The sequence below is a fragment of the Capsicum annuum genome, chromosome 5, assembly GCF_002878395.1.
Source record: "Capsicum annuum cultivar UCD-10X-F1 chromosome 5, UCD10Xv1.1, whole genome shotgun sequence".
NCBI lineage: Eukaryota > Viridiplantae > Streptophyta > Magnoliopsida > Solanales > Solanaceae > Capsicum > Capsicum annuum.
This window is the reverse complement of record NC_061115.1, coordinates 3,091,437-3,118,615: the sequence shown is the minus strand read 5'-3', so window position 1 is coordinate 3,118,615 and position 27,179 is coordinate 3,091,437. Positions and strand designations below refer to the sequence as shown.

The 27,179-nt window shown below is 36.7% G+C and overlaps 3 protein-coding genes across 3 annotated transcripts; all 3 read right to left on the bottom strand.

The window, feature by feature from the left end:
- Positions 1 to 64: 64 nt before the first annotated feature.
- Positions 65 to 1,651, bottom strand: LOC107871535 (LRR receptor-like serine/threonine-protein kinase EFR). Its single transcript, XM_016718485.2, has one exon. It carries the CDS (start codon positions 1,649 to 1,651, stop codon positions 65 to 67), a length of 1,587 nt encoding a protein of 528 aa, XP_016573971.2.
- Positions 1,652 to 1,716: 65 nt separating this feature from the next.
- Positions 1,717 to 2,787, bottom strand: LOC107871534 (LRR receptor-like serine/threonine-protein kinase EFR). Its single transcript, XM_047412922.1, has one exon. It carries the CDS (start codon positions 2,785 to 2,787, stop codon positions 1,717 to 1,719), a length of 1,071 nt encoding a protein of 356 aa, XP_047268878.1.
- A 5,825-nt stretch (positions 2,788 to 8,612) lies between these two features.
- Positions 8,613 to 25,361, bottom strand: LOC124898669 (LRR receptor-like serine/threonine-protein kinase EFR). The gene has a single exon (XM_047412421.1). The coding sequence runs from the start codon at positions 12,101 to 12,103 to the stop codon at positions 11,027 to 11,029; it is 1,077 nt and encodes a 358-aa protein (XP_047268377.1). The 5' UTR covers positions 12,104 to 25,361; the 3' UTR covers positions 8,613 to 11,026.
- Between the last annotated feature and the right edge of the window lie 1,818 nt (positions 25,362 to 27,179).

The following is a 27,179-nucleotide window of genomic DNA, read 5'->3' as shown; positions in this document are numbered from 1 at the left end:
TTGGAGTGATATGACCATGATGTAGATATTCAATTCCCATAGCCGCATCAAGCATTACAGTTACTCATTGAAGAAGGTTCAATTGGCTGTCTTCTCTGTACAACCAATTTTCAAGGCTCCCGTTAGACATATATTGCAAAACAAAGGCTCTTATATAGTCACTAGAACAAGTTGTGATCACGGGCACAAGATTTCTATGCCTTACATTTCTCATCACTTCACATTCACCATCGAACCTCTTGCATACCTCCTCATATTCCAAATCCAGAATCTTTATGGCTACCACAATTCCACTAGATAATGTGCCTTTGTACACAGAACCAGAACTTCCGACATCAATTAAATTTGACTCATCAAAATAATTTGTTGCTCGCTGAATCTTGTGATAAGAAACTAATTGATGAGTCCTGATATCTGGTACCTTTTCCACATCTTTGGACTTTCCTTTCTTCTGCCGTTTGACTATCCAAATTGAAGCTAACAAGAATATCAGAAAGAATGAAATAACCACTGGAATAACAACCTTTCGCACTAGCTCCTTAGACTTTGATTGTAGTCCAGGATTAGTGCAAGCAGGAACCTCCAATATGTGCACTCCACATAGACCTTTGTTTCCAAGAAATGATTGCACAGTGGAATTCACAAACACACCACCACTGGGTATTTCACCTTCTAATTCATTAAATGAAACATTAATGCTTTTAAGGTATGAGAGTCTTCCCATTGACTTAGGAATAGTACCTGACAAAGAATTTAAAGACAAATGCAAGAATTCCAAGCTTATCAAGTTGGCAAAGGATAATGGAATTTGGCCAAAAAATGAATTGTTTGATAGGTCAAGATACTGCAGGTTCTGGAGTTCCCCCAGTTTGCTTGGTAACATGCCCAAAAAGTGGTTACTTGAAAAATCTAGTTTTATAATGGCCTTCAGTTCTCCAATATCCGATGGAAATTCTCCCTCTATACAATTTTGTGACATGTCTAGATAGAGAAGACCACTCATCTTCCAAATGCTTAAGGGATGCTCTGAAGATAATCTGTTAGAAAACAAAGAAAGAAGTTGTAGCATGCTTAGATTTCCTATACATTCTGGGATCTCTCCAGTGAGGTTATTACCAGCTAGAGTCAATTTAACCAAATTAGATAAATGGCATACCGCCTCTGTAATATGTCTCTGCAATTTATTGTAAGTTAGAAACAGTCCCTGGAGTTGTTTAAGCTTACCAATTTCAGAAGGAATACTTCCCGCCAAGTTGTTTCCTTCAAAATTTAGTTCTGTTAGACTGCTCATGTTGCCTATACCTGGGGGGATGAGGCCATTGATGAGTGCATTTGATATATAGAAGTTTTCAATAGTGGATGAAAGATTCCCAATATAATTGGGAAGAACGCCATTCAATGGGTTGTCATCCATTTCTACATATCGCAGTGTCCTACAGTCCATCAAAGAATTGAAGAATCGCGACTCATGCTCTCTTGGTTCATTGGTAAGTTGATTAGTATGTAGGAACAGTGATTGCAGCTCACAAAGATTTCCCAAATTAGTAGGAACAGTTCCAGTGAGAAAGTTATTATTTAGAATCGGTATCTCAAGCTTTGAAGCATTTGTTATGAACAATGGAATTTCCCCTTCAAGCTGATTGACTCCCATGTTTACTTCTTTAAGGTTTGGAAGATGAAGACCTGTCGTGGATGGAATTCTCCCTGAAAGGTTGTTCAAATTGAAAGAAATATTGAAAATAGCTTCTGGAATTTGACCAATAAGATTATCTTCTGGGCAAAATATAACTGCCTCAAATTTGATAGCTTCCCTAATTCCGGAGGAATTCGCCCCACTAACCGATTGTTGCCAAAAAAAAGATTTTGAAGAGTGGAAATATTGCCCATTGATGTGGGAATAGTCCCTGTTATTGGATTTTCGTCAATATAAAAATCCTCGAGTTTGGATAAACAAACAATATTTCCAGACAACCCCTTGAGCTCTCTGAGTTGGCATATGTTGGAAGGAATGCAACCAGAAATTTGGTTCTTAGATATACTTAGATACTTCAGATTTGACACAATATTCCCTTCATCAAGCAAGAGAGAACCAGAAAGGCTATTCAATACCAGAGACATATCAACCAGCGACGAGATATTAAATAGCGATGTGGGAATGGAACCTCTTAACTGATTATCGTGCAAGACCAAAGATGCAAGTTGGCTCATGTTACCGATCTCCTTTGGAATGTTGCCGTTGATTCTATTCCCAGACAAACTGAAGTTCATCAATTTTGTGGCATTTCCAACCGGAGGAGGGATTATACTTGTGAGGCTATTGTTCCTAAGATTTAAGACACTAAGCTTGGGTACTTTCCATGGCCCTTTGCACACTTCACCACCGAGTTTATTGAAAGCCAATGAAATTTTTTGAACTCTTTGGTGTTGAAGTAGACTTGTTGGGATACTTCCTTGGAGCTGATTGTTCGGAATATCGATCACCCGCAAGGGAGGCAAGTGGCCAAGGACATAAGGGATGTCACCATGTAAGCTGTTGTTCCCAAGATTGAGAACACTGAGAAAGGACAAATTGGCCAAAGACGGGGAAATTGTGCCTTGAAGTTGCAAATTAGGAAGAGCCAAGGCAACAACCCTTTGCCTTCTTGTACTGCAAGTGACACCAAACCAAGAGCAAAAAGAAGTATTTTTGGTCCAATTAATGGCCAAAAAATGACTAGGACTTGTAATAAGATTTCTGAAATCTAGTAAAGCTTTTCGGTCTGTTTCATTTGATGAAGCAAATGACATAGAATGAGAGTAATATTGAACTAGAAAGAGAAGAAAGAAAATATGCTTTTCCATGTTGTTACTTTGGAAGCTTGATTTGTTTGATATATGCACACAGCATTGAAGGGATTTGGAAACTTGATTTTTTTGATAGAGTGCCAACCTTACTTCATTATTTATAGCACCTTTTCCAAAAATCATAAGTAAAGAAATAGAAAATTGTAGTTGACTCAATCTGGATTATTAATTACTTCCACAAGAAGGAAACTTCCTGTTTATGCATCACCTTATACTATTGTTTAAGCTTGGGTAAATAACAGATTAATATTGTCAACTAACAATGTGAAACTTTTGTTCGCAAATCCAACAATCACCCCCTTTGTTATAGATGGCCCACTCCTTGAGTTGGAGTCTTTTTGGTTCCTAGAATATGTCCAATTGCCTTGACTGTTGACTCAAATTTGGTTCTTTTTCCACAAAATAATAGAAAGTCCATCAACTTTGCTTTAGAAAAAGAGACCTAGCTAGTCCTTTATTTGGTTCAAGAACATATGTCAATCATTGTCTTATTTAATCGGATTTCTATTGTGTTTAAAGGAAAAAAATTATATATGGTCATTACAATGTGATTTGTGAAACTAATTATGCCAGTTATGCCTATCCTTATAGAAGTTTAAAAGCTCAAAATCAGTTGTTAAGAAAGAAGTATTGAACCATGAATATTTTTCGAAATGGTGAAAGGTGCTTTATAATATTACATTGATTGAAAATCTGTGAATATTAAAACTAGTGAAGCAGGTAGCTAATGCTATTCAGATATTACATTTCTAGGCAAAATCAGATATCAACCATCAACGACTTTTTGTGGACCTAACACGACACATATTCGGATTAGTCAGGACTTTAATGTGTGTTCCGAATACAAAATAACAAACAAAAAACAAAGAGTGTGTATATATATATATATTGTATAATGTTTTTTCAGAAAATTTTCCGAACTGAATTCACCAACACGTTATAGCAGCTAGTGTGGAAATTATCGATTTCTTGACTTGACAAAATGCAGATAATGACATATTCCAAGGAATTAGCAAGTTGCTACTGCCCAGTCTTCACGGCAAATGGAAGGATTCCCCAGAATTATACTTTACACCAAATAATTCTTTTGTATAAAATGAACCTCAAATGAAATTGTATATTTTTTGGGACAATTTACTAGTTTCATATTGATACGGGAAGAATCACGGATATGGACTTAGGAGAGTGCCTGTTGGATCCGAGCCTTGGTGATACGGGTATGAACACGAGGATGCATGTTTGTGAGATGTATTGAAACCAAGACTTGAAGTGTGAAAGTGAAGTGCAAATGAGGACTTAAAAAGGGTCTAAAACCGTCCATATAATGCTCTCCAAGTGCACCCACTTGAAGACTTGAGACTAAGGGGTCATTTTGGACATTTCACATGTTTGTTAACTACTATATAAGGAACCTTTTAGGTCATTTGTTAGGGAGACTTTGCTGGATATGGATGTTGTATAAAACTTAGAAACATCTCCTCTCTAAGGAGAGAAGACCACAAATCTGAAACTTGTAACTAGGGAAATCAACTTGAGTGTGAAATCACTCGTGTTGGATTCAAGCTTGGAAACGTTGGATGCTTGGGAGATCGAGATCACGCTTGTACCAACGTAAGAGATAGGTTAGTGTTGTTTGTAGTATTAAAGGTCCAAGAGTGTAACAAGTCTTGGGTTATTAATATTATTCCCTCATTTGGTCTATCTACCTATCTTTATCTTATTGCACTTTGTAGATTCATAGTGGACTGTTTTTGTGACTTGTTGAATCCGAATTTTGTAACCATTGTGTTCATCTTGTTCATCTTATATTGTGGCTGTTTTGGTGTTTAAAACACGCCTCTTTATCTTGTTATTGTGTTGTTGATAGCGAATCCGAGAGTGGTCTTCAAAAGGGTCCTCAAATCCTTAAGATTAGTGGACTGTTTTGGAGTTGTTTTGTGTTCTCTTGTTTATCTCGTATCATTTGGTATCAAAGCCATCATTGATTTTGTTCTAACAAGATCAATCTTGGGCTTGAGACTTGAAAACTATAAAAAAAAAAAAAAAAAAAAAAAAAAAAAACTCAAAACTGAAATTTCCCGAAAATAGCAACCTTTCCACTTTGCGTTCTAGGCCGAAAATTATGTTCTTGTTGTATCTTGGCCGAGATTTTTACTTGTATTAAGTGTTTCTAGTGTTAGTATTGTTCTTTACTAACACTTTGTGTCTATATCTTGATATGAGCCTTTGTTGTTGATGTTGTTATTGTCAACTTGGACTTGGCCGATTGTTGTTGCGGGTTCAAGACTTGAACGTGTGATGTGTTGTTGGTTCAAGTTTTGAATGTGTATTGTGGAGATTTTTTTGTGGAATTTAAGCTTGGAAAGTAGTTGTTGTTGTTTGGGAGGTCCAACTTAAACCTTAGAACTTCAAGACTCAAAGTTTGTGTTCTTGGTGTTCATTGGTGTTCTTCACCATCTCCATATATTTTTAAAAGAAAAAGTGGTTGATGATCTTAGAAGTTGAAGAAAAAAGTGTGTGTATAGTTTTAGTCTTGCAAGACATAGATCCAAGTTTCAAGGTGTAGTACTTGTGACTCAAAGACTTTTCCTACACACTAAAGACTTTACATCACTTCTCAACCACTTTTCCATGAAACAAGGGTCCATGTTTTAAGGAAAAGTACATTAAAAGTCAAGTCTTGAAAACTTGAATTTGAAAAGGCTCCAAGACTTGTTTGAATTTCCCTCCTTAAAACAAATTCCACCAATTCCTAAATTGTAAATTGACCAAGACTTGAAATTGGACAACAAAAATTGTTAGAAACCGCAACCAATTACATACTGCCACGTCATCCTTGTTATTGTTCATGCAACAATTTTGGCTCAAATTTCAGATTTTCTTTGTTTCATTTTATTGTATCTTAGTTCATTTTTTGGTTCGAACACTAATTGACAACCTAGTAATCTCCTACTAGCTTGTAAGTTAGTTTTGTGTCCGTTTGTTCGTGTTTACGTTTTTTGTGTACTTTTATCTTTTTGAATTCGTTGTTAGTTCTTGACTCAAGTCCTACAAGATTTCCTTTGAGTTTCAAACAGAAATCCATTTTGGGACAAGAGTAGACTCGACACTCAATCACTCACGAAGTACAAACTGGCTTTCAACACTTGTGAAACCAAGTGTGAGGTAAAACCGAGAGTGAGAGTGTGGTGAGGAATTTTTGATCGAACAAGTTTGTTTTTTTTCTTTGTTTGTTGTGTCTTTTTGTTAGGTACAATGGATGCCCATAATTTCAATGCCACATGTGATCGTATTAACGACAATATTGAAGATATGAAATGGCACATTGAAATTATACGTCAATTGCTACCCAAACTCTACCCACAAAATCCAATTGTCCAAGCACCTTGCGTTGAGAGATTCTCGGAGGAAGTTGCTGCCCAATTTGTGAGTAAACCTTGCCCACCACTTGAGGATATGTGTGATGTGATTAATGAATCTCAAGTGACTGAAGGATTTAAAGATGTTGGCCAAGGAAAAAGAACTGAACCTATGAGCCTATGTTGTTGTAAAGATGCTAATGTTTGCTTGGCTCATAGGGTTAATCATGTGCTTGACATATCTTTGAAACTTGATAATGATTCCTTAGAGAGTGAAAGTTCCAAATCTGTCCGCGGGTTACATCATTCACTCTTTAGGCACAATGTCTTGTTTGAAGATAGTTTATTTACTCCTAATGAACCTAGTGGTGCAAGTGATGTTAACGGTATGGCTTGTCTTGGAAGCTATACCTTATATGCTAACCCACTATGGTGTGACAACATTCCTCCTTAAGATGAAAATCACTTCTTAGAAGATGAGAGTACTCTTAAGGGTAGGGAATGTGTAGTCTTGGAAAGGAATAGTCAATCGGGTGAAGATGACCATGATTTGCTTGATTACTTGGGAAACCGAAAATGTGATTGTTCTTATAAAAATATTTTTGTTAATGATTCCTTTGCTGCCCATGGTGATTTATACCTATGTGGGGATTATTCTCTAGAAATAAAAGGTGGTGTAGGCTAAGAAATTCCATCTACTTTTTCTTTATTTTTTCCCTATGTTGAACATACTGGTGATGGACTTGAAGCTAGTGAGTACATGTATAAGGACACCATAGCTGAAGTTAGCTTGTGTGACACCTTTCTCCACCCTCTTTGTGCTCATGATATTTCCACTAATGATCTAGAGGGTATGCCTAATTTTGATGACAACACCTTAGGGGAAAGTGAGAGAGGCCGAAACCCATGTCCATGGCTACTTCTCCCATTCGATCCCGGTACCATCTTAGAGTATGGTAGGAGTTGTCTCGGCCCATGCTCATTATTTATTGATGTTCTTCATAGCCACTTCCTTTGTAACATTTGTACTAAGTTTTTTATGTTCAACACAAAGGATCCATGGATGTACTTCAAGTTTATTCCACCTAACCCTCATGTCATGAGGATGTGTGCTTGTTTGTCTTCTCTTGATTTTTCAAGGCATGGATTCAAGGTCGAATCCTTTTCAAGAAGGGAAGGGTGATACGGGTACGGCCACGAGGATGCATGTTTGTGAGATGTATTTAACTCGAGACTTGGAGTGTGAAACTGAAGTGCAAATGAGGACTTAAAAAGGGTCCAAAATCGTCCATCTAATGCTCTTCAAGTGCACCCACTTGAATACTTGAGCCTAAGGGGTCATTTTGGACATTTCACACCTTGTTTGTAAAGTACTATATAAGAAAACTTTTAGGTCATTTGTTAGGTAGAATTTCTTGAATATGGATGTTTTATAACACTTAGAAACATTTTCTCTCTAAGGAGAGAAGACCACAAATCTGAAACTTGTAACTAGGGAAATCAACTTGAGTGTGGAATCACTTGTGTTGGATTCAAGCTTGGAAACGTTGGATACTTGGGAGATCGAGGTCACTCTTGTACCAACGTAAGAGATAGGTTTGTGTTATGTGTAGTATTAAAGGTCCAAGAGTGTAACAAGTCTTGGGTTGTTAATATTATTCCCTCATTTGGTCTATCTACCTATCTTTATCTTATTCCACTTTGTAGATTCATAGTGGACTGTTTTTGTGAATTGTTGAATCCGAATTTTGTAACCATTGTGTTCATCTTGTTCATCTTATATTGTGGCTGTTTTGGTGTTGAAAACACACCTCTTTATCTTGTTATTGTGTTGTTGATAGCGAATCCGAGAGTGGTCCTCAAAAGGGTCCTCAAATCCTTAAGATTAATGGACTGTTTTGGAATTGTTTTGTGTTCTCTTGTTTGTCCCGTATCATTGATGATAAGGGTACGACCACGAGGATGCATGTTTATGAGATGTATTGAACCCGAGACTTGAAGTGTGAAAGTGAAGTGAAATGAGGACTTAAAAAGGGTCCAAAACCGTCCATATAATTGCTCTCCTAGTGCACCCACTTGAAGACTTGAGCCTAAGGGGTCATTTTGGACATTTCACACCTTGTTTGTAAACAACTATATAAGTAACCTTTTAGGTCATTTGTTAGGGACACTTTGCTAAATATGGATGTTGTAAACACTTAGAAACATTTCCTCGCTAAGGAGAGAAGACCACAAATCTGAAACTTGTAACTAGGGAAATCAACTTAAGTATGGAATCCCTCGTGTTGGATTCAAGCTTGGAAACGTTGGATGCTTGGGTGATCGAGGTCACTCTTGTACCAACGTAAGAGATAGGTTTGTGTTGTTTGTAGTATTAAAGGTCCAAGAGTGTAACAAGTCTTGGGTTGTTAATATTATTCCCTCATTTGGTCTATCTACCTATCTTTATCTTATTGCACTTTGTAGATTCATAGTGGATTGTTTTTGTGACTTGTTGAATCCGAATTTTGTAACCATTGTGTTCATCTTGTTCATCTTATATTGTGTCTGTTTTGGTGTTTAAAACACACCTCTTTATCTTGTTATTGTGTTGTTGATAGCGAATCTGAGAGTGGTCTTCAAAAAGGTCCTCAAATCCTTAGGATTAGTGGATTGTTTTGGAGTTGTTTTGTGTTCTCTTGTTTGTCCCGTATCACTTTACATGTACAGTTAAAGGGTAAAAAAGGCCCAAAATGCATCCCAATCAGCCCATAAATTACACTAGATGGGTGCCCACTCTTTGAAGGGCCTTTGGTTATTTTAACTTATATTTTGTAATGGTTATAAAAGGAACATTTTAGGGTTTTTAGATTTAGTTTTTGGATATGATTGTAAGTCTTGTAAGACTTGAAACACCATAGTTGGGGCTTGGATAAACCACCAACCGAAACTAGGGCAAGATCTAGTGTGAAATCACTAGTGATTGTGTTGCTTGGAAACGTTGGCGCTTGAGAGGTGGAATCCGATCTCGTGTCACGTAAGAGATAGATGAATCATTGTGTGTAGTGTTATAGGCTCTTGGGTTTTTAAGATTACATCTTCGTGTAGTCTATCTATCTATCCCTTGTTTCTTTTATTGCAATCTTGTTAGTGTTTGTAACTTGTAATCGTTCCTCTTGTTTCTAGTGAACCCGTAACTTGTTGTTGTTGTTCATCTTGTTGTTGTTCCATCTTGTTATCCATCTTGTTAGTTTGTTGGTTGGCTTTTTTTAGGTGTTAAACACCACAATACATTGTGTTGTTGTTGTTGTTTGTTGAATCCAAGAGGGGTCGTCCAAAGGATAAACGATTTTCTTGACTAGTGGACTGTTTTGGGTGTTTGTTTTGTGTCTTCTTGGTCTTTCTTGTATCGAATATAATTTTAGGTCTACCTCATTTCAGACTCGAGGTTTTCCATTTCTTCATTTGTCGAATCAGCAAGAGGTTTCCATTTGTTTTCAATGAGTACAAAATGGAATGGAGAATGGTACTCCCTTGCATAATCAATTCATCTAATTTTTGTGTCTATTTGAATCTCATGATCGGAAATTAATTGATGAGTCCTAATCTCCGGTACCATTTCCACATCTTTGGACTTTCCTTTCTTGTCGTTTCATTATCCAAACTGAAACCAATAAGAATATCAGAAAGGAGGAAATAATCACGGGGGTAACAACTTTTAGCATAAGATCCTTTATTGTCCAAGATTAGGGCAAGCAGGAACCTACAATATGTGCACTCCACATAGACCTTTGTTCCCGAGAAATGATTGTAGAGTGGAATTCACAAACACACCACCACTGGGTATTTCTCCTTCTAAATCATTAAATGAAACATTAATGCTTTTAAGGTATGAGAGTCTTTCCATGGACTTAGGAATAGTACCTGACAAAGCATTTAAAGACAAATCCAAGAACTCCAGGCTTATCAAGTTAGCAAAGGAAAATGGAATTTGGCCAAAAAATGAATTGTTCGATAGGTCAAGACACTGCAGGTTTTGGATTTCCCCCAATCTACTTGGTATCATGCCTGAAAAGTGGTTACCAGAAAGATATAGTTCTACAATGGCCTTCAGTCCTCCAATATCCCGTGGAACTTCTCCTTCTATAGAATTTTGTGATGCGTTTAGAATGAGAAGACCTATCATTTTCTAAAGACTCAAGGGAAATTTTGATGAAAATCTATTAGAGCCCAAATAAAGTTGTTGTACCATGCTAAGATTTCCTATACATGCTGGAATTAACCCCGATAGCTCATTATCACCTAGACTTAATTGAACCAAATTAGATAAATGGCATACTGCCTCTGGAATATTTCCGTGCAATTTATTGTTCGGTAGAAACAGACCTTGGAGTTGTTTAAGCTTACAAATCTCAGGAGGAATATTTCCCATCAAGTTATTTCCTCCAAGGGTTAGTTCTGTTAGACCGCTCATGTTTCCTATAACTGGGGGGATGAGGCCATTGATGCGTGTATTTGATATATCTAAGTCTTCGATAGTAGATGAAAGATTCCCAATATAATTGGGAAGAACACCATTCAATGGATTGTGACCCACTTCTAGATATCCCAACATCCTGCAGTCCACCAAAGAATTGAAGAATTGCAACTCATGGTCTCTTGGTTCATTGGTAAGTTGATTATGATGTAGGAACAGATATTGCAGCTCACGAAGATTTCCCAAATTATTAGGAATAGTTCCTGTAAAATAGTTGCTTGCTATCTCCAGTATTTCGAGCTTGGAAGCATTAGTTATGAACAACGGAATTTCCCCTTCCAGCTGATTTCCTCCCAAGATAAGTTGTTCAAGGTTTGGAAGATGAAGACCTGTAGTGGTTGGAAGTGACCTCCAAGCGATTTCTTGTACAGGAAACATATTGCAGAGTGGAAATATTGGCCAATGAAGCGGGAATAGTTCCTTTTATTGGATTATCACCAATAAGAAAATCCTCGTGTTTGGATAAACAACCAATATTTCTGGGTATCTCTCCAGTTATGTCGTTTACAGATATGGACAAAACTTGGAGCTCTCTGAGTTGGCATATGTTAGAAGGAATTTGGTTGTTAGATACACTTAAAAACTCTAGATTTGACACAATATTCCCTTCATTAAGGAAGTGAGAACCGGAAAGGCTATTGAATGCTAGATTTGCAAGAAGAAGCGACGATATATTAAACAGTGGTGCGGGAATCGAACCTATTAATTGATTATCATACAAGGACAAAGTTGCAAGAGGGCTCAGATTGCCGATCTCTTTTGGAAGGTTGCCACTGATTCTATTCCCAGCCAAACTAAAGTTCATCAACTTTGTGGCATTTCCAAGAGAAGGAGGGATTATACCTGTGAGGCTATTGTTCCTCAGATTCAAGACTCTGAGTTTCGGTACAAACCATGGCCCTTTCCATATTTCACCACCGAGTTTATTGAAAGCTAATGAAATTACTTGAACCCTCCGGCATTGAAATAGAATTGTTGGAATACTTCCTTGGAGCTGATTGTTTCTAACATCAACCACTTGCAAGCGAGGCAAGTGGCCAAGTCCGAAAGGAATTCCACCATGGAAGCTGTTGTTCTCAAGATTGAGCACGCTGAGAAAGGACAAATTGGCCAAAGAGGAGGAAATTGTGCCTTGAAGTTGCATATCGGGAAGCGCCAAGGCTACAACCCTTTGCCTTTTTGGACTGCAAGTGACACCAAACCAAGAGCAAAAAGAAGTATTCTTTGTCCAATTATTCTCCAAAAACTGACTTGGACTAATAACAAGATCTTTGAAAGCTACTTGAGCTTGTTGATCTGTTTCATTCGACGAAGAAACTGATATAGAAACAGAATAATATTGAACTAGAAAGAGAAGCATCAATAAGAAAATGTGATTCTCCATGTTACTATGCAGTGGAAATAGTATGTTTCAAGGGAATTTTGTAACTGGATTAATGTGTGTGGTATTTTCAAAGATCAATGATATACTCCACTATATAGCACCAAAACAAATAAATTTTTGAGAAGTAAAATAAGTAGCAAACAGATTAAACGGTGGAAAATAAGTAGCACAAAGAAACAGAATCTGTCCAATTTTCCTTGATTATTGACAATACTTGGGTTGTTAGGATCCAAGACGAAGACTTCTAGGAGGAATGAATGTTTGTTGATTGAGATAAGCATCCAGTATCCTCCAAACTATGACCAAAGTTTCTATGATTCACTCTATCTTCACATGAACTAAATTTTATCATATACTTGTTGTCACACCCCTTTTTTGACAACAAAAAGATATTGTTTTTAAGGTTCGAAAGGGTTTTTATTATCAAAGTGACAAAAGATTGAAAATTTATTTCGAAAAAGAATTGTTTACATTTTTTATTCAGAGTCGCCACTTGACATAATCCGGTGTGCCAAGTCACCTTTGGAGATCCTTTTCGAAACGATTTTGACTCACTGATTCGCGAGCAGAGATTCCGGCTAAGGAATTTTGTTGACCGAGGGAAAGGTGTTAGGCACCCCTCTACCCCGTGGTTCGACCACGGTCGCTTGGTGGAGCATATCGGCTAATTTGACATTACAAATGTATAAACCACACAAAAACACATAAAACAATCCATCAAACACATGAAACAAAACAAATTCAAAATATAGTGTTCAGTCCAATCATACAGTCCGAAATAGAAAAATGCAAAAAAATATAAAACCTATCTAAACTAGACCTAAACTAAGCTCCAATGCTTTACCTGATGCCTCGGGCCTTGATCACGAACTTCCTTCGAAGTCATAATACGTCGGGGCATTTCCCGATAAATAAATACATGAAACCTCGGGGCATTCCCCGGCCAAATGATTACATTTCAATCGAATGCGATAAACTAGAAAATATTCAACACACAACTCCACATTCAATCATCGAATGACATACTTATTCCTAAATTTTTGTCTACCCGAACCTATATTTTCCTATCCATTTCAACATGTCATGACTATTATATTCCGACAATATTCATGCTCATTCCGAACACAACAATGAACCAAAGTCACCCAAAATCCATCAATTTTAATGAGTTTTCAATTCTCACCCCCCCCCCCCCAAACACTGATTTTACTTTTCGAATGAGATACCATTTCATCACACAATTCATGATCATGGCGACCAACAACGAATTCAGAACAACCAAACATTAACTAATCCAACACTCAAACGTCATCAACAATTCACATATCGAATCACGTTCAACAATCACATAAGAATTAAAAGGAAGAGAGGAAAGAATTAGACCTCAATGTTGTTTTTAAGTATTATTCAATTAAATGAGATGAAATCCGCACCGAAACCTCGAATCGAATTTTGACTTTGAATCGAACCCAACTCGGAATAGCCTTCTTTTATATTTTTTATCGACCCGAATTGGAAAATCACACGACGACGATAAAATCGAACCTATTTCGCACCCCCACCAACTGTTTCGACCGTTTTCCAACAGACTTCGTCGGATTCGGTCTGGTTGGGCCGATTTAGGTTACTCACCAGCAGATTTCGACACTTTCTAATGGATGGTCATCGAAATTGACACTATAGGAAGGATTCTGTGGTTTCCCAGCAATTTCCAATGTATTTTTGTTAGATGGTCACCGGAAAAGGACAGGGTCGGGTTCTTGGTGATTTACCGGTGAAAACCACGCCGGCAACAGTTATATTTTTTGATTTCGATCACAGATGCTTCTCAGTTCGTCCTCTTTTCTCTCTATTTCATTCTCTCATCGTCTCTCCTCTCTCAATCTCACTGTTTGAGCTCTCAATAATCTCTTTCCCTCTCTGCGTGTTTGATCTTATCATTGTTGTGCGTGAAGAAGAAACTAAAAAATGGAGTCCTCTTTTCTGTCTATGATTTGTTGTGATGTGGTGTATGGTTTTTGGTGAGTGAGGGTGTCTTGGTGAAGAAGAAGGGAAGCCCCCTGAAAAAGGAGGGGTCACGTTGGGTAGGGGTATGGTAGGTAGGTAAAGGGTGGGGTAGTGATGTGGTTTATTTTGATTGGATAGGTTGTTAGGATAAAATAAAACAAGATGAAATTTTATTAGGGAGTTTGTTATTTTTTGTCATTTTATGGAGGGATAATTACATGGGTGAGGGTATACCGTAGGATAAGGTAAAAATGGGTAAAAAATGTTATTGGGGAGGGACGAAATTAGGTGTCTACACTTGTCACCCTTTTGTGCTAATGTGGTACCTTTATTACATAACTCATGTCAAAGGTGTCATGTCAGCTAAAAAGGTTGACAAGGTGTCGGGTCAGCTAAAAAGATTGATAAAAATATGTTAAAATTTAGTTCGGGTAATAGGATCCTCGTGAAGTTGGACTGTGTCGTACAGGGGCGGCTCAAGCAAATTCGTGGCTTAAGGTGAAAATTAAACGAAGGCCTTAAATTTTTAAGAAAAAATAAATTTTTTAATAAACTCTATTTTGAACATTATATAATCAATTTTTTTAAATTATTTTTGTAAGTAATAATATAATTAATGCATTTCTTGAGACATAATACTCTAGATATATGAACTACTTCTAATAATCCTTTCCTTTGAAATAAAAAAATTATTTTTCTATAAATAATATTTATAAAAATGAGGCCCCCGGCGGTTGCCTATTTTTTAAAGAGGTAAACTCGCCCCTGTTGTCGTAGCAGATTTGTTCATAGTTCAGGGGTACGACATGCTTTACTCTTTGTTAATTAGTAGAGATTTGTAGACTCATTAAGATTGGTAAGGTAAGACTTATCCCCTTTGCTTGTATTACCCCTATTTAGGTTTTTATATTCTTACTTTAGAAAAAGGCAGCTAGAACTCTGTCCGTGATATAAATTGGCCCCAAGTGACCATCAACCAAAATATCCGTAAACTTGTTTGGTACGCTGTCTTTGATTGACAAAAATGCCAATATGGCTATGTCATATCAGTCCCCACATAGTTTGACAATCAATACAGATAAACTGAGAAATGTTTTTCTTCTCTTTTGGACTAAACTGCCATGTTTGCATTTGCATTATTGTAAAAGGAAAATAGTATGATAGGCAAATATCTATTGTAACAAGGGCTTACACAGTTATGTCACTAAACAAGTAGTTGAATGACCCTTTGATATTTAAAAAAAAGGTGATTTCCTGAGTGATGTCAACAAATAAATGTCTTTACTATTATTTGTTGGCTTGATTTTGATGATGACTTGAAGAGAGGGTGTCTTTCTTAATTGCATAAATGAAAGTGTTGATTTTAAAGAGAAGTGAATGATTTGTTATAAGATACTTAACCACCATGTGCTTGTGAATTGAATTGAGGATCCTTGACTATGTTTTCATGAATTTCACTATACATATCCACTTATACCGTTTGACTAGTTTCGTGGTCTGAAAATAATGTTTTGAAAGAGAAGGCTGTAACATGTTAATGTATGGCATAGAAATATGAATTCAAAGTCTTGCATATCGATACCAAAATAGATGAATGTCATAGCAAATTCAGAATAGACTAAAATACAGATTTTACTGAGATTTTCAGTTTTAAAATTCAGAAACATGCATGTGTAACGCCCCAAAGTTTTCCTAGCTAAATTTTGTCCCTAAAGTATCAAGTATTGGTTTCTAGAATGATTTGTACTTATTTTCCTATGGAATTCCTTAGATTTTAACTTTTCATTACATAGATGATCGAATAAGTTTTCCGTCAACATAAGATTCATCCAAAACGGACACTCGGTGAAGGAGTTATGGTTAATTTATGTCCTAGTCGTAAAACACCATCATTCCTGTCCTTGGTACATCGCGGAGAGGGTGTAAATGCCGATGATCAGTTTCCAGTGAGACTCTGTGATGGTGACGCATCACGGAATGGGCCAAATTCCCATTCGTCAATTTTCAGGGAGCCACCGTGATTGTGGTGCATCGTGGTGTCCCATGAAATCGGGCTCTCAGTTATATTTTAATACCCATCTCATTAAGGGTAGTTGGGGTACTTTTCAATCCCTTAACATCTTGAACACGGGATTTAATCCCTATTACACCAAAATACACCTACTCTCACCAAAATCCATCAAGATTTCTCCCTAGGGTTTCAAACAAGAATCCCAAATAACTCATGATTTAACCATGTGCTTTCAAAACAAATTGGAGATTTGGAATCCTTAAGCCGTAGGTATCAAGGAGCATCCTTTTATTTCTTAAATAGAGTACGCGGGGTTTTCCTAATATCTCATGGGCATAGAAATCATGATTTTAAGAAATCGGTTTAGAAACATTAATGATATTGTTTGGGCCTATTAGATGGTTTGTGACATTTGTAGATGATTGTACACGTATGACTTGTCTTTATTTGATGAAAGGTGAAGATGAGGTGTTTAGGTTTTTTCGTTTATTTCATAACATGGTAAGAACTCAATTCTCTATTGTTGTAAAAGTTTTACGATCAAATAATGGTGAAGAATATGCAAGTAACCAGTTTGTTGATTACTTTCGAGAGAATGGAACACTTAATGAAACTTCTTGCACCCAGACACCTCAACAAAACTGTGTCACAGAACGAAAAAATAGGAATATTTTGGAAACTGCTAGAGATCTTTTAATAGCATCTAAAGCACCTTGACGTTATTGGATGGATGCAGTCTATACTGGAGTTTATTTGCCATCATGAGTATTGAAATTTCAAACTCCATTACAGACACTTGTTGATCATTCTTCATTGCCGTCGGTACTAATGCTTGAACATGGTGTGAGTATACAAGAGGATCTGCAGCCAAAATATACACATAAGCAGCTGACAGAACAAATGGTCACTCAAAGCTTAGTACCACACGAAGACCAATCTCCTGCGGGCATTCCTGAGGTACAATCTCTGAATTCTACTAATAATAATGAACTAGATTGTCCTTCAACATATAAACTCCCTTTCAGGCACAATCAAGGGCAACCACCAAATTGATACTCTCCAGATCTTGAAGAAAAGAAAGCAAAATACCTCGTCGTCGAGTACATTAGCACAAAAAATTTATCAAAATCACTCAAAGCATTCACTTACAACCTATCCTCTACAAATATTCCAAGCACTGTACAGGAGGCTCTGAGTGACTCAAAGTGGACTCAAGCAATAAAGGAAGAAATAGAACTACTGGAGAATATGAATACATGGAGAAAAGCACCACTACCTAAAGAAAAGAAACTGGTCGGATGCAGGTGGGTATTCACTATCAAATACAGTGCTGATGGATCGATTGACCGCTATAAAGCGGGACTTGTGGCAAAAGGATACACTCAATCTTATGGTATATATTATACAGAGACTTTTTCTCCTGTAGTAAAATTAAATACCATGAGAGTACTACTATCGGTTGCTGCTAATTTGAATTGGCCATTACATCAATATGATGTGAAAAGTACTGTCTTACATGGTGATCTTGAAGAGGAAGTATATATGGAAATCCCACAAGGCTTTGTTACTTCACAAGAAGAAACTGTATGCAAGTTACACAAAGCATTATATGGATTAAATCAGTCACCAAGAGTGTGGTTTGGACACTTAAGCTTGGCCATGAAGAGATGACGTTACAAGCAAAGTACTGTTGATCACGCCTTATTCTTGAATCACCGAAGATGTATGGTCACAAATTTAATTATATATGTTGATGATATGATAATCATAGGGGATTGACAAAGAAGAGATTACAAATTTGCAAAGGTATTTAGCTATATAGTTTGAAATTAAGAACCTTGGAGGACTTAAGTATTTTCTTGGCATAGAGGCGGTTCGATCTAGCAAAGCAATTTTCCTTTCCCAAAGAAAATATGTTCTTGACTTATTGGCAGAAATAGGAATGCTCAATTATGGACCAGTTTACACTCCTATTGTCCAAAATCATGGACTAAAGGAGCATCCGAATTAGACGCCAAAAAATAAAAGGAGGTATCAACAACTTGTTGGCAAGTTGATTTATTTATCCCATACAAGACCAGATATAGCATATGCAGTGAGTCTTTTTAGTCAATTCATGAATTATCTTAGTGAATGAAGAGAATATGGGGGCGGTTACTCGTATTTTGTAATATCTTAAGTCGTCTCCTGGAAGAGGACTTATGTTCAAGAAACATAGTCATTTGAATATTAATGGCTATACAGATGCGGATTGGGCTGGGAGTGAAATAGATAGAAGATCAACATCAGGTTATTTGACCTTTGTTGGAGGAAATTTAGTTACTTGGGGAAGCAAGAAACAAAAAGTGATGGCTATCTAGCGCAGAATTCAAAAGTATGACGAAGGGAATTTGTGAACTTCTTTGGATGAAGAGATTATTAACAGAAATAGGTCTTGACTCAAGTTCATTGATAAAGATGTTCTGTGATAACAAGTCGGCTATACAAATTACTCAGAATCCTGTTCAACATGAAAGGAAAAAACATATTGAAGTAGATCGGTATTTCTTTAAAAAGAAACTTGAAGAGAAAATAATATGTTTTCCACATGTTAAATCAGAAGACCAGTTAGCAGACATTCTAAAAAAAGTTGTTCCAAGTATACCATTTAATAGATCATTGGACAAGTTGGGTATCAAAGACATCTACCTACCAACTTGAGTGGGAGTGTTGCAATGAGCTGTAGAGTGAGCTAATTCAGGAAGTAAAATGAGTGATTGGAGCCTACATTGTTTTTATTCTATTTTCATTAATGTTGATTATTTTTTTTATTTAGGTGTTTGTATTGATTATTGTATATTATCTTACCATTTAGTTCTCTTTTCTATTTGTATAAAGTTGCAGCCTTGTAATCATTGAAATATACTGAAGTTAATAGAAAAACAAACTGCTCACTGTGTTCTGTTTTTATCAGAAAATACCTTAGATGATTCCGCATTAGCATAGAAAGAAGGTGCTCCCAAAGCTTATGAGGTGAAATAGAAACTTAGTGCTACACAACAAAATTAGGACACGTGAAAGTGAGGTTGCAAACCCAAAAGAGCTAATAAAACGCTTTGGAAGCACAAATTGATAACAATGCTAATAAAGAAATGGATCTTGGGCCTAACTCAACCTCAAAAGCTAGCTCATGAGGGGAGGATTGCCTCAAAAGAAACCCCACTTATTCTCATCTTAGATCTTTTGGTTGCCGATGTTTTCCCACTTTTAACACTCACAAGGATAAATTTGATCCAAGACCTACACCTCACGTTTTTATTGGTTATCCTTTCAATAAAAAGGGTTACAAGGTCCTAGACTTGAGCACCAAGAGAATACATGTTTCCAGGGAGGTGTTATTTCATGAAAATGCTTTTTCAGTTGCACTTTCTGAATCTGATTCTAGTTTTACCAAAGTACTTAAAGAAATTAACTGTTGATACAATTTTGTTGAACTCTACTCATAATACTTTTAACAAAGCTTATGTGTTGGATGATGAAACTGTTAATAATGTCACTGATAACTCAACTAACACTACTCTACCTGTCCCTGCCTCTGACCACACATTACCTCTACACCAAACCACTGTTAATTCAACTCTTACTTCACCACAACAAAATAACTGCACAGCTCTAATCCCAAGAAATAACCGCAAAGCTAACTACACTACTGACTGCAACACTAACTAAAAGACTGGCAGCTAATCTAACTAACTTGCCAGGTCACCGTCTTAGCTAACTTAAAATTTATACACTGAATACTGAAATAAACAATGTCATATGTCAACACATCTCTGGAAACATGTATTCTCTTGGTACTCATGTCTACGACCTTGTAACCCTTTCTATTGAAAGGATAACCAATAAAAATATGAGGTGTATATCATGGATCAAATTTGTCCTTGTGAGTGTTAAGAGTGGGAAAACATAGGCAACCAAAAGTTCTAAGATAAGAATAAGTGGGATGCTTGTTATACAGTATTTTAAAGGGAGTTTTGTCATGAAGAACTGAAAGTGGAAGCCTGTTAATTAGGTAGGTAGCAGTTAAAATTCATTCTCCCCGGAATTTAATAGGAACTTTTGATTAATATAAGAGTGATCTAGGAACCTCAAGGAGGTGTTTGTGTTTTCTCTCTACCACACCATTTTGTTGAGGTGTATATGGACATGTTTTTTGGTGTATTATACCCTTGTCTTGAAGGTATATGTGAGTCTCATTGTTGATGAATTCTGAACCATTATCAGTCCTAATTGACTTGACTGTGACCTTGAACTAATTTTCTACTAGAGACACAAAACCTTTTAGAGCTTGAAGAGTATTACTTTTACAATTGAGAAGTTGGGTCCATGTTGACCTACTCTAGTCATCAAAAATAGTTAGGAAATACTTGTAGTTATCATCAGTTGGTTCATGGTAAGGTCCCAATAAATCCAGGTGTAGGAGATTGTAACGCCCCGATTTGCTAAACCGGAATGCTACAAGGTGCTCATGACCCTGAGGGACCACAAGCTAACCCATGACTGATATCTGTACTTGTATACTGCAAATTATGACATAATAATGCAGAATACGTAAAACTGTAAGGCCTAAGGTTCAAATGAATAAAACCATATCTAAAAATCATAACGTCCATGTGGGTGAAAATACCAAAAACAACTCAATCTGAAAGCAAGTCTGAACGTAAATCTGAAACGTAAATCTGATCATAAATCTGAAAACCTCTAAACTATCTGAATAAGGAGTTGAAGGAACATGTCTCCAACTAACTCTGTAAAACTGAACTGAAGAAATAAATAAATGTATCAAATCATATTATCCTTGAATCAATGAGGACTCACTGTGTCTCTGCGACTGGAATGCTACCGATACTGCTGGGCTGGAGCTCGTGTCTCGGAACCTATGGTGTAACATGAAAAGAAAGAACGATAGTGCAAATGCATCAGTACAACTGGAGTACTGAGTATACGAGGAAGGTAGGCTGAACATAAAGGGTTTCATGCATGAACAACACTGAATGACTAATATGAACGTGGGAGTGCAAACATACATATATAGAAACTGGGACCATGAATACGTGATAGCAAGACTTGTAAGCTAATTCATGGTTTACTGATAACTGTCATGACTGATACTGCAAGCTGATAACATGGACGACTGTATCTGACAGTCCTGTATATATTGAAATCTGAAGAACACCCTGAGTTCTTTTACTGAGACTGATACTAAAACTGTAGGAGGTAGTGTTTAACCGACATGACCCATGTATGCCGTTATGGCTAAGCTGGGGTCCAATCTCTGCCCTGACTGGAAGGGTGTCAATACCGTGCCACGAGTAATGACAGCTTGTGAGTGACCCTTATCTGGCAGGTACTCAATGAGAATGGTGGGAACCCTAAACTGATAGGTTAAACCACCTCATCAACCCTAATCTTATAGGTTAAGATGTCTCAACCTATGCTGGCTACATAGTTCTGAAACATAAGGATGACTACTAAGAATCACACCCTAAACTGGTGGGTGAGTTCCCATCCTTAGGTTCACTCGATGCTAACCTCTACTCCCATCTGGAGGGACTGGACATGAATAACTGACTATACATGAATTAATCTTACTGAATTCCATTGACTGGCGTAATGTTACTGATATCTGAGAACTGATGGAGATCATGAGGTTTTCCTGAGTCACATGACTGACTGAAGTCTATGGAATCATAGCTTGAGTTCGGATATCGTGAAACATGACATGGCTCTAGGCACACAGCTATAGTTTTTGGGTACGAATACCCCCAAGACTTGATAGGAGGAAACTGACACATATGACATGACTTGATCAGAAGATTTGAGTCCACAATTCACAATATCATAAGCAAGGGATAGTATACTTCATGTATTTATTCAACATTTAAAACATGATAGGAAAAGAATGGATATATTTTGTGTACATAATTTATATCTCCATTATCATACATGTTTTATACCATAACAATAGCAACACATGATTTCCATGGAAAATCATATTGGAGTGTATGGCTAACATGAACTTGTTATTTAGATATCATGAAATCATGTAAATATGAAATTCTAACATACTAGGCATTTTATCGAACACCTTGCATGCATTCTTTAAGGAATAGGTGGATTTCACACTTTCATTCTATAAATCCACCTAAAGATCATGTTTTTCATCTAACAACATAACTTTCATGAGATATACAGTCACGATACTATTATATAGAAAAACAAACAAGCATCAATATGGGTATGATCATATCACCACAACCAACAAAGCTTTTATATTTTAAAGAATGATTCATGAACTCCATGGACGAAAGGAATCCATGGATGAAAACTACGCATACCTTGGAAGGGAGGTTCTTGATGATTGACGGAGGAATTTCCTTGAAATTTGATCTTCAAGCTTGATTGTGCAACCCTAGTTGTTTTTCTCCTATGGTGCTCTTGGATAATGAACTTTGAGATCTTAATAGGGTTGTAATGTGTTTAGAAGCTATAAATTTCATGATCTTAAGTTTAGGGACATGTAAGGTGAGTTAAAAGACTTAAGTACCCTCAAAATAACTCAAAAACTAAGTGTTTTTGTGGCTGAAATCATAGATGTGCGCCGCATATGATATCGCATATATTTACATAGGCGCCGCATATGATATCGCCTATATTTACATAGACGCCGCATGTGATATCTCCTATATTTACATAGGCTCCGCATATTCTATCGCATATGCTTTCCAGTGGCCATGTGTGATTGGTTAGGCGATGCATTCTACTTTGAATGGCCATAACTCCTTGCTCGGGTGTCAGATTTTGATGAAATTGATATCGTTGGAAAGATAATTCGATTATATACAATTTGGTGGGTCTAAATGAGCCAAAATTTCACATATAAATCACTTTATTCTTGTTCAAAGATGACCCTTGCAAAAAAAATCGAGCACTAAGACTTGATGGACTCAAAAACTCTTAGCTTGCATCACTCTAAGCAACTCATATGAGCATGCTTAAGACATTGCAAGCTATTCTATCACTAGGATATTCATTGTAAGTCATGCACTAAAATGCTACTAACATGATAGGAGGTTTCATACGTAGGAAAACTTATTCACTTCCTAGCTTAGAAACATGTGGGGTATTACAGAGATCAAAAATTTTAGAACTAGAGGGAGTAGTCTTTATTGGGAATGGAAATCTTGTTTGTCTGGCCATGGGGCATACAGAACATAAAAAAGGGTTGTCTAGGTGAGAAATTAACAGGGAGTGAAGAGATTTTTCTCATATTTACAAAAGGCACATGGCCTAGCGTATTATACCACAAGTGATCTACATTGTTTCCGTGAGACATGTTTGACATGAATGACTTACTACAATTAGATGGAAGCTCAAAATCATTCACATTAAAAGGTATTGAGGAATGCTTAGAATCAAGAGCCACAGTCTTATTATTCAAAAGATGGATCTTACAAGTGGAATAGTGGTGGAGTGTGTATATGTGGTGGCTGCACTAACAGTAGAAAGAGTAGGAGGTAAACTAGAGAAAACAGAGACAGAATTAGAGGATCCATTTGTGACACCTTGAGCATAAGAAATAGAGTCCATTTTGGGATCTACTAATCTCCAGAGGGCTCTTCAGTGAAGAGCCCTGCATTTAACAAGAAGAACTGTTGAAACTAACAATTTCTTTAAAGAATGCAGATAGGCAATGAACTGAAATCAAATTGAACTTGAAACTAGTTACATACAATACTTTATGCAAAGTTAGTGAAGGATTCAAACAAGCATCACCAATTTCTGTCACTCTAACTCTATAGCCATTTGGTAAGGTAACCAGCGCAAGAGTCTAATATTTGTAAGTAGTGACTTATTGAAGTTCATGTGGTGTGTTTCCCCTGAGTCTATGATCCATGAATCAACAGATAGTTTGTAAAATTCACAAGACAATTTACCAATGTCAGTAATGGAAGAGTAGCATGCTAGAATACCTGCAAAGTTCACAGCTCCACCCATGATGTTGTTTGCAGCTTCTCTTGCAGTATTTCCAGTATTGTTGCCTCCTAGAACTTGAAATTGTTCCAGTAAACCAACTAGTTGGTTAAACTGTTGCTGCTGGACTCTTCTTCTCCTGGCTATATCCACTGTCATTCACTTCAGTTCTCTTTCCTTTTGACCTTTCATTATCTCTTTCATAAGTCTTTCCCATCATCTCTTCTGTAAAACCATGAGCAACAGCGGTTGTTCCAATATTTTTGCCTTTTTTAAACTTGAAATCTGGGGGAAAACCATGTAACTTGTAACACTTTTCCTTAGTATGACCAGCCTTCCTACAATAGTCACAAAACAAGTGGGAGTTTCTAGGAGGTCTACTACCCCCATTGCCTCTGTATGGGGCATAGTTTGTTTTAAAATTGGTGCTAGTACCAGCAACATTCCCAAGGAGAGAAGTAGGCTCCAGATTGAACTTGTTATGAGATTTGACCTCTCTTTGTCTCTCCTCCTAGGCTACAATGGAGAAAGCTTGAGACATATTGGGCAATGGGTTCATCATCAAAATACTACCCCTGACTATTGTGTACACCTCATTCAATCCCATTAAAAATTGAATGAGCCGTCGGTCTTTCTCAGCCTTGTGCAATTTTGCCTTACCGCCACTGGTGCACAAACATGAGCACTGAGAACTCGTATCCAAAGTACCAAGTTCTTCCCAGAGCTTTTTCATTTTGGTGTAGTAGCCAGTAATGTCAAGGCTCCCCTGGGTGGTAAAATGAACTGGGTGGGCCTGGCTCTGATACCATGATAATGAAATGGACCTTGGGCCTAACTCAACCTTAAAAGCTAGCTCATGAGGGGAGGATTGTCCAAGACCATATAAGGAGACCAAGGACTCTTTAACCCACCGATGTGGGACTCCAACAAATGCACTTTTTCTAGAAGAAAAGGTCCTTTGTTAAGCATTCCGTAATGTCCCAAGGGAGAAATAATTTTCATTTAAATTTTTTTAATCTAGTGCATTCTGGGGTATTATGCAAGCACATGGAACATTCGACTGACAAAGAAATGGAAAACCTTGAGTCAGGACTCGAATAGGCGAAATAGAATGAGAAGATTACATCATCAAAAGCCAACACTTTGAATTATGAGATGAGTTTGTTTGAGAAAAGAGCAGAAAGACTTCAGATGATATAGCGTTAGCTGTTGAAGGCCGGAAACTTGAATGAGATAACCAAAAGCACTAAGGCTAAATACGGCAGAGGAGTCACTATCGGCTTGCAATGGGAAAGAAATAAGCTTCATGGCACAAATAAAAGAAGTTGAAGAAGAACGTGATGATGTTTCTCTACATGAGACTACTATGCTAAACAAGTCTCTTAAAGCAAGCAAACGACTCAAGCAGCAAAGTAAATGATTTCAAATTGACGGAATTCTGCAAAAGTTGCTGATGACTTAGCTATAAAAGGAAGACTCAATTCAATTTTATTTCTTGAGCGCGGAATAGTTGCTTCAATTTTTAAAATGCAGATAAAAAGCACAAGAAATGAAGTCACCCTAGGCAATATTCAATGAACGCGAAATTAAGAATGCCAAAAAGACAAAAAAAAGGACAACAATCAGATAGAAGTTCGATTGTACATGTTATAAATATTTTCGCTATTCAGATTGTAATCAAAATTCAACTGGGAGAAAAGGATACAGTTCTGAAAAATTGGTAACCTATAACTTGATATAAGTCTAATTTTCACATATGTATTTTATGATGCTTTCAATTAAGTTCAGCATGTTCAAGATCCAGATATTAATAATCGATAACTTACTATGTACAATCATGATGATTGAAGGAGTTGAAATGCAGTAAGGTAACATAAAGCTGGTATTACTAGGTGAGGTTATATCTTAAAGCTACGCGACATTTTTGGAATTGAAAAATCAAGTTTAGGATATTTTTCTTTTAATTCAGTAAATAATGGTCTACTAATTAAAAGAATAATACACGTCATTTGTTCGATGCGGGGTATATAAGCATATTTTTTAACTAGAGGTATATCCGCTCTAAACGGCAAAATTAAGAAGTATATTTTCCCCTTTTATTGAACATGTGAACAAAGTTTCGTATTGTTAATGATGTGACACTTTTTGAGGAAAATAGCACGGACTTCACCTAAAGCTAGAATCCCACTATGGCACTATCCACTCTTGTTTTTGTTTCTAATTACTCCACCAAGTGGACATTTCCTCCTAATGATGATTTTTGTGATACATTTTTCTCCTCATGATGATTTTCTTTTGTTGAAATAAGTCAAGTGGAGTTAGTTCTAAGGCCACTATTGAGGTTGAAAAATCGAATTATTGGTTGCACCCACAATCTATTAGGATATATTTACAGATTTTTTTGGTAGAAATTTTAATTATTTTAGTTGAATTTTGGAATCCGCATTAAAGTCTCGACTAATCCGAATATGTGTTCCTTGATGGTTGATATCTGAGTTTGCCTAGACAACATTGGACTCCTATTTACTTGTTTACATTTTATTAGCTACGGGTTCTCTAGTTTTAATGTTCACAGATTTTCAATCAATGTAATATTATAAAGCACCCTTCACTATTTTGAATAATATTCACGGTTCTATACCTTTTTCTTAACAACTGTTTTTGAGCTTTTTAGCTTCTACAAGGATAGCCATAACCGGCATAATTATTTTCACAAATCACACTCCAATGACCATATAAATCCTTTTTCCCTATAACAAAATAGGATAGTATTTCTTTTTTCCAAAAATAAAATTCATGTTTCTATTAATTATACTAAATGATTTCCAAATAAAGGACATAAGTTATAATAGATAACTAGGTTTCTATTGCTAAAGCAGTGTTGACGGACTTTTCTATAATTTTGTGGAAAAAATAAACCAAATTTGAGTCAACGCTCAAGTCAATTGGACATGTTCTTTTTTTCTTAACCAAACTACACATTTTCTAGGAACCAAAAAGACTCCAACTAAGGGAATGGGCCATAACGAGGGAGTGATTGTTGGA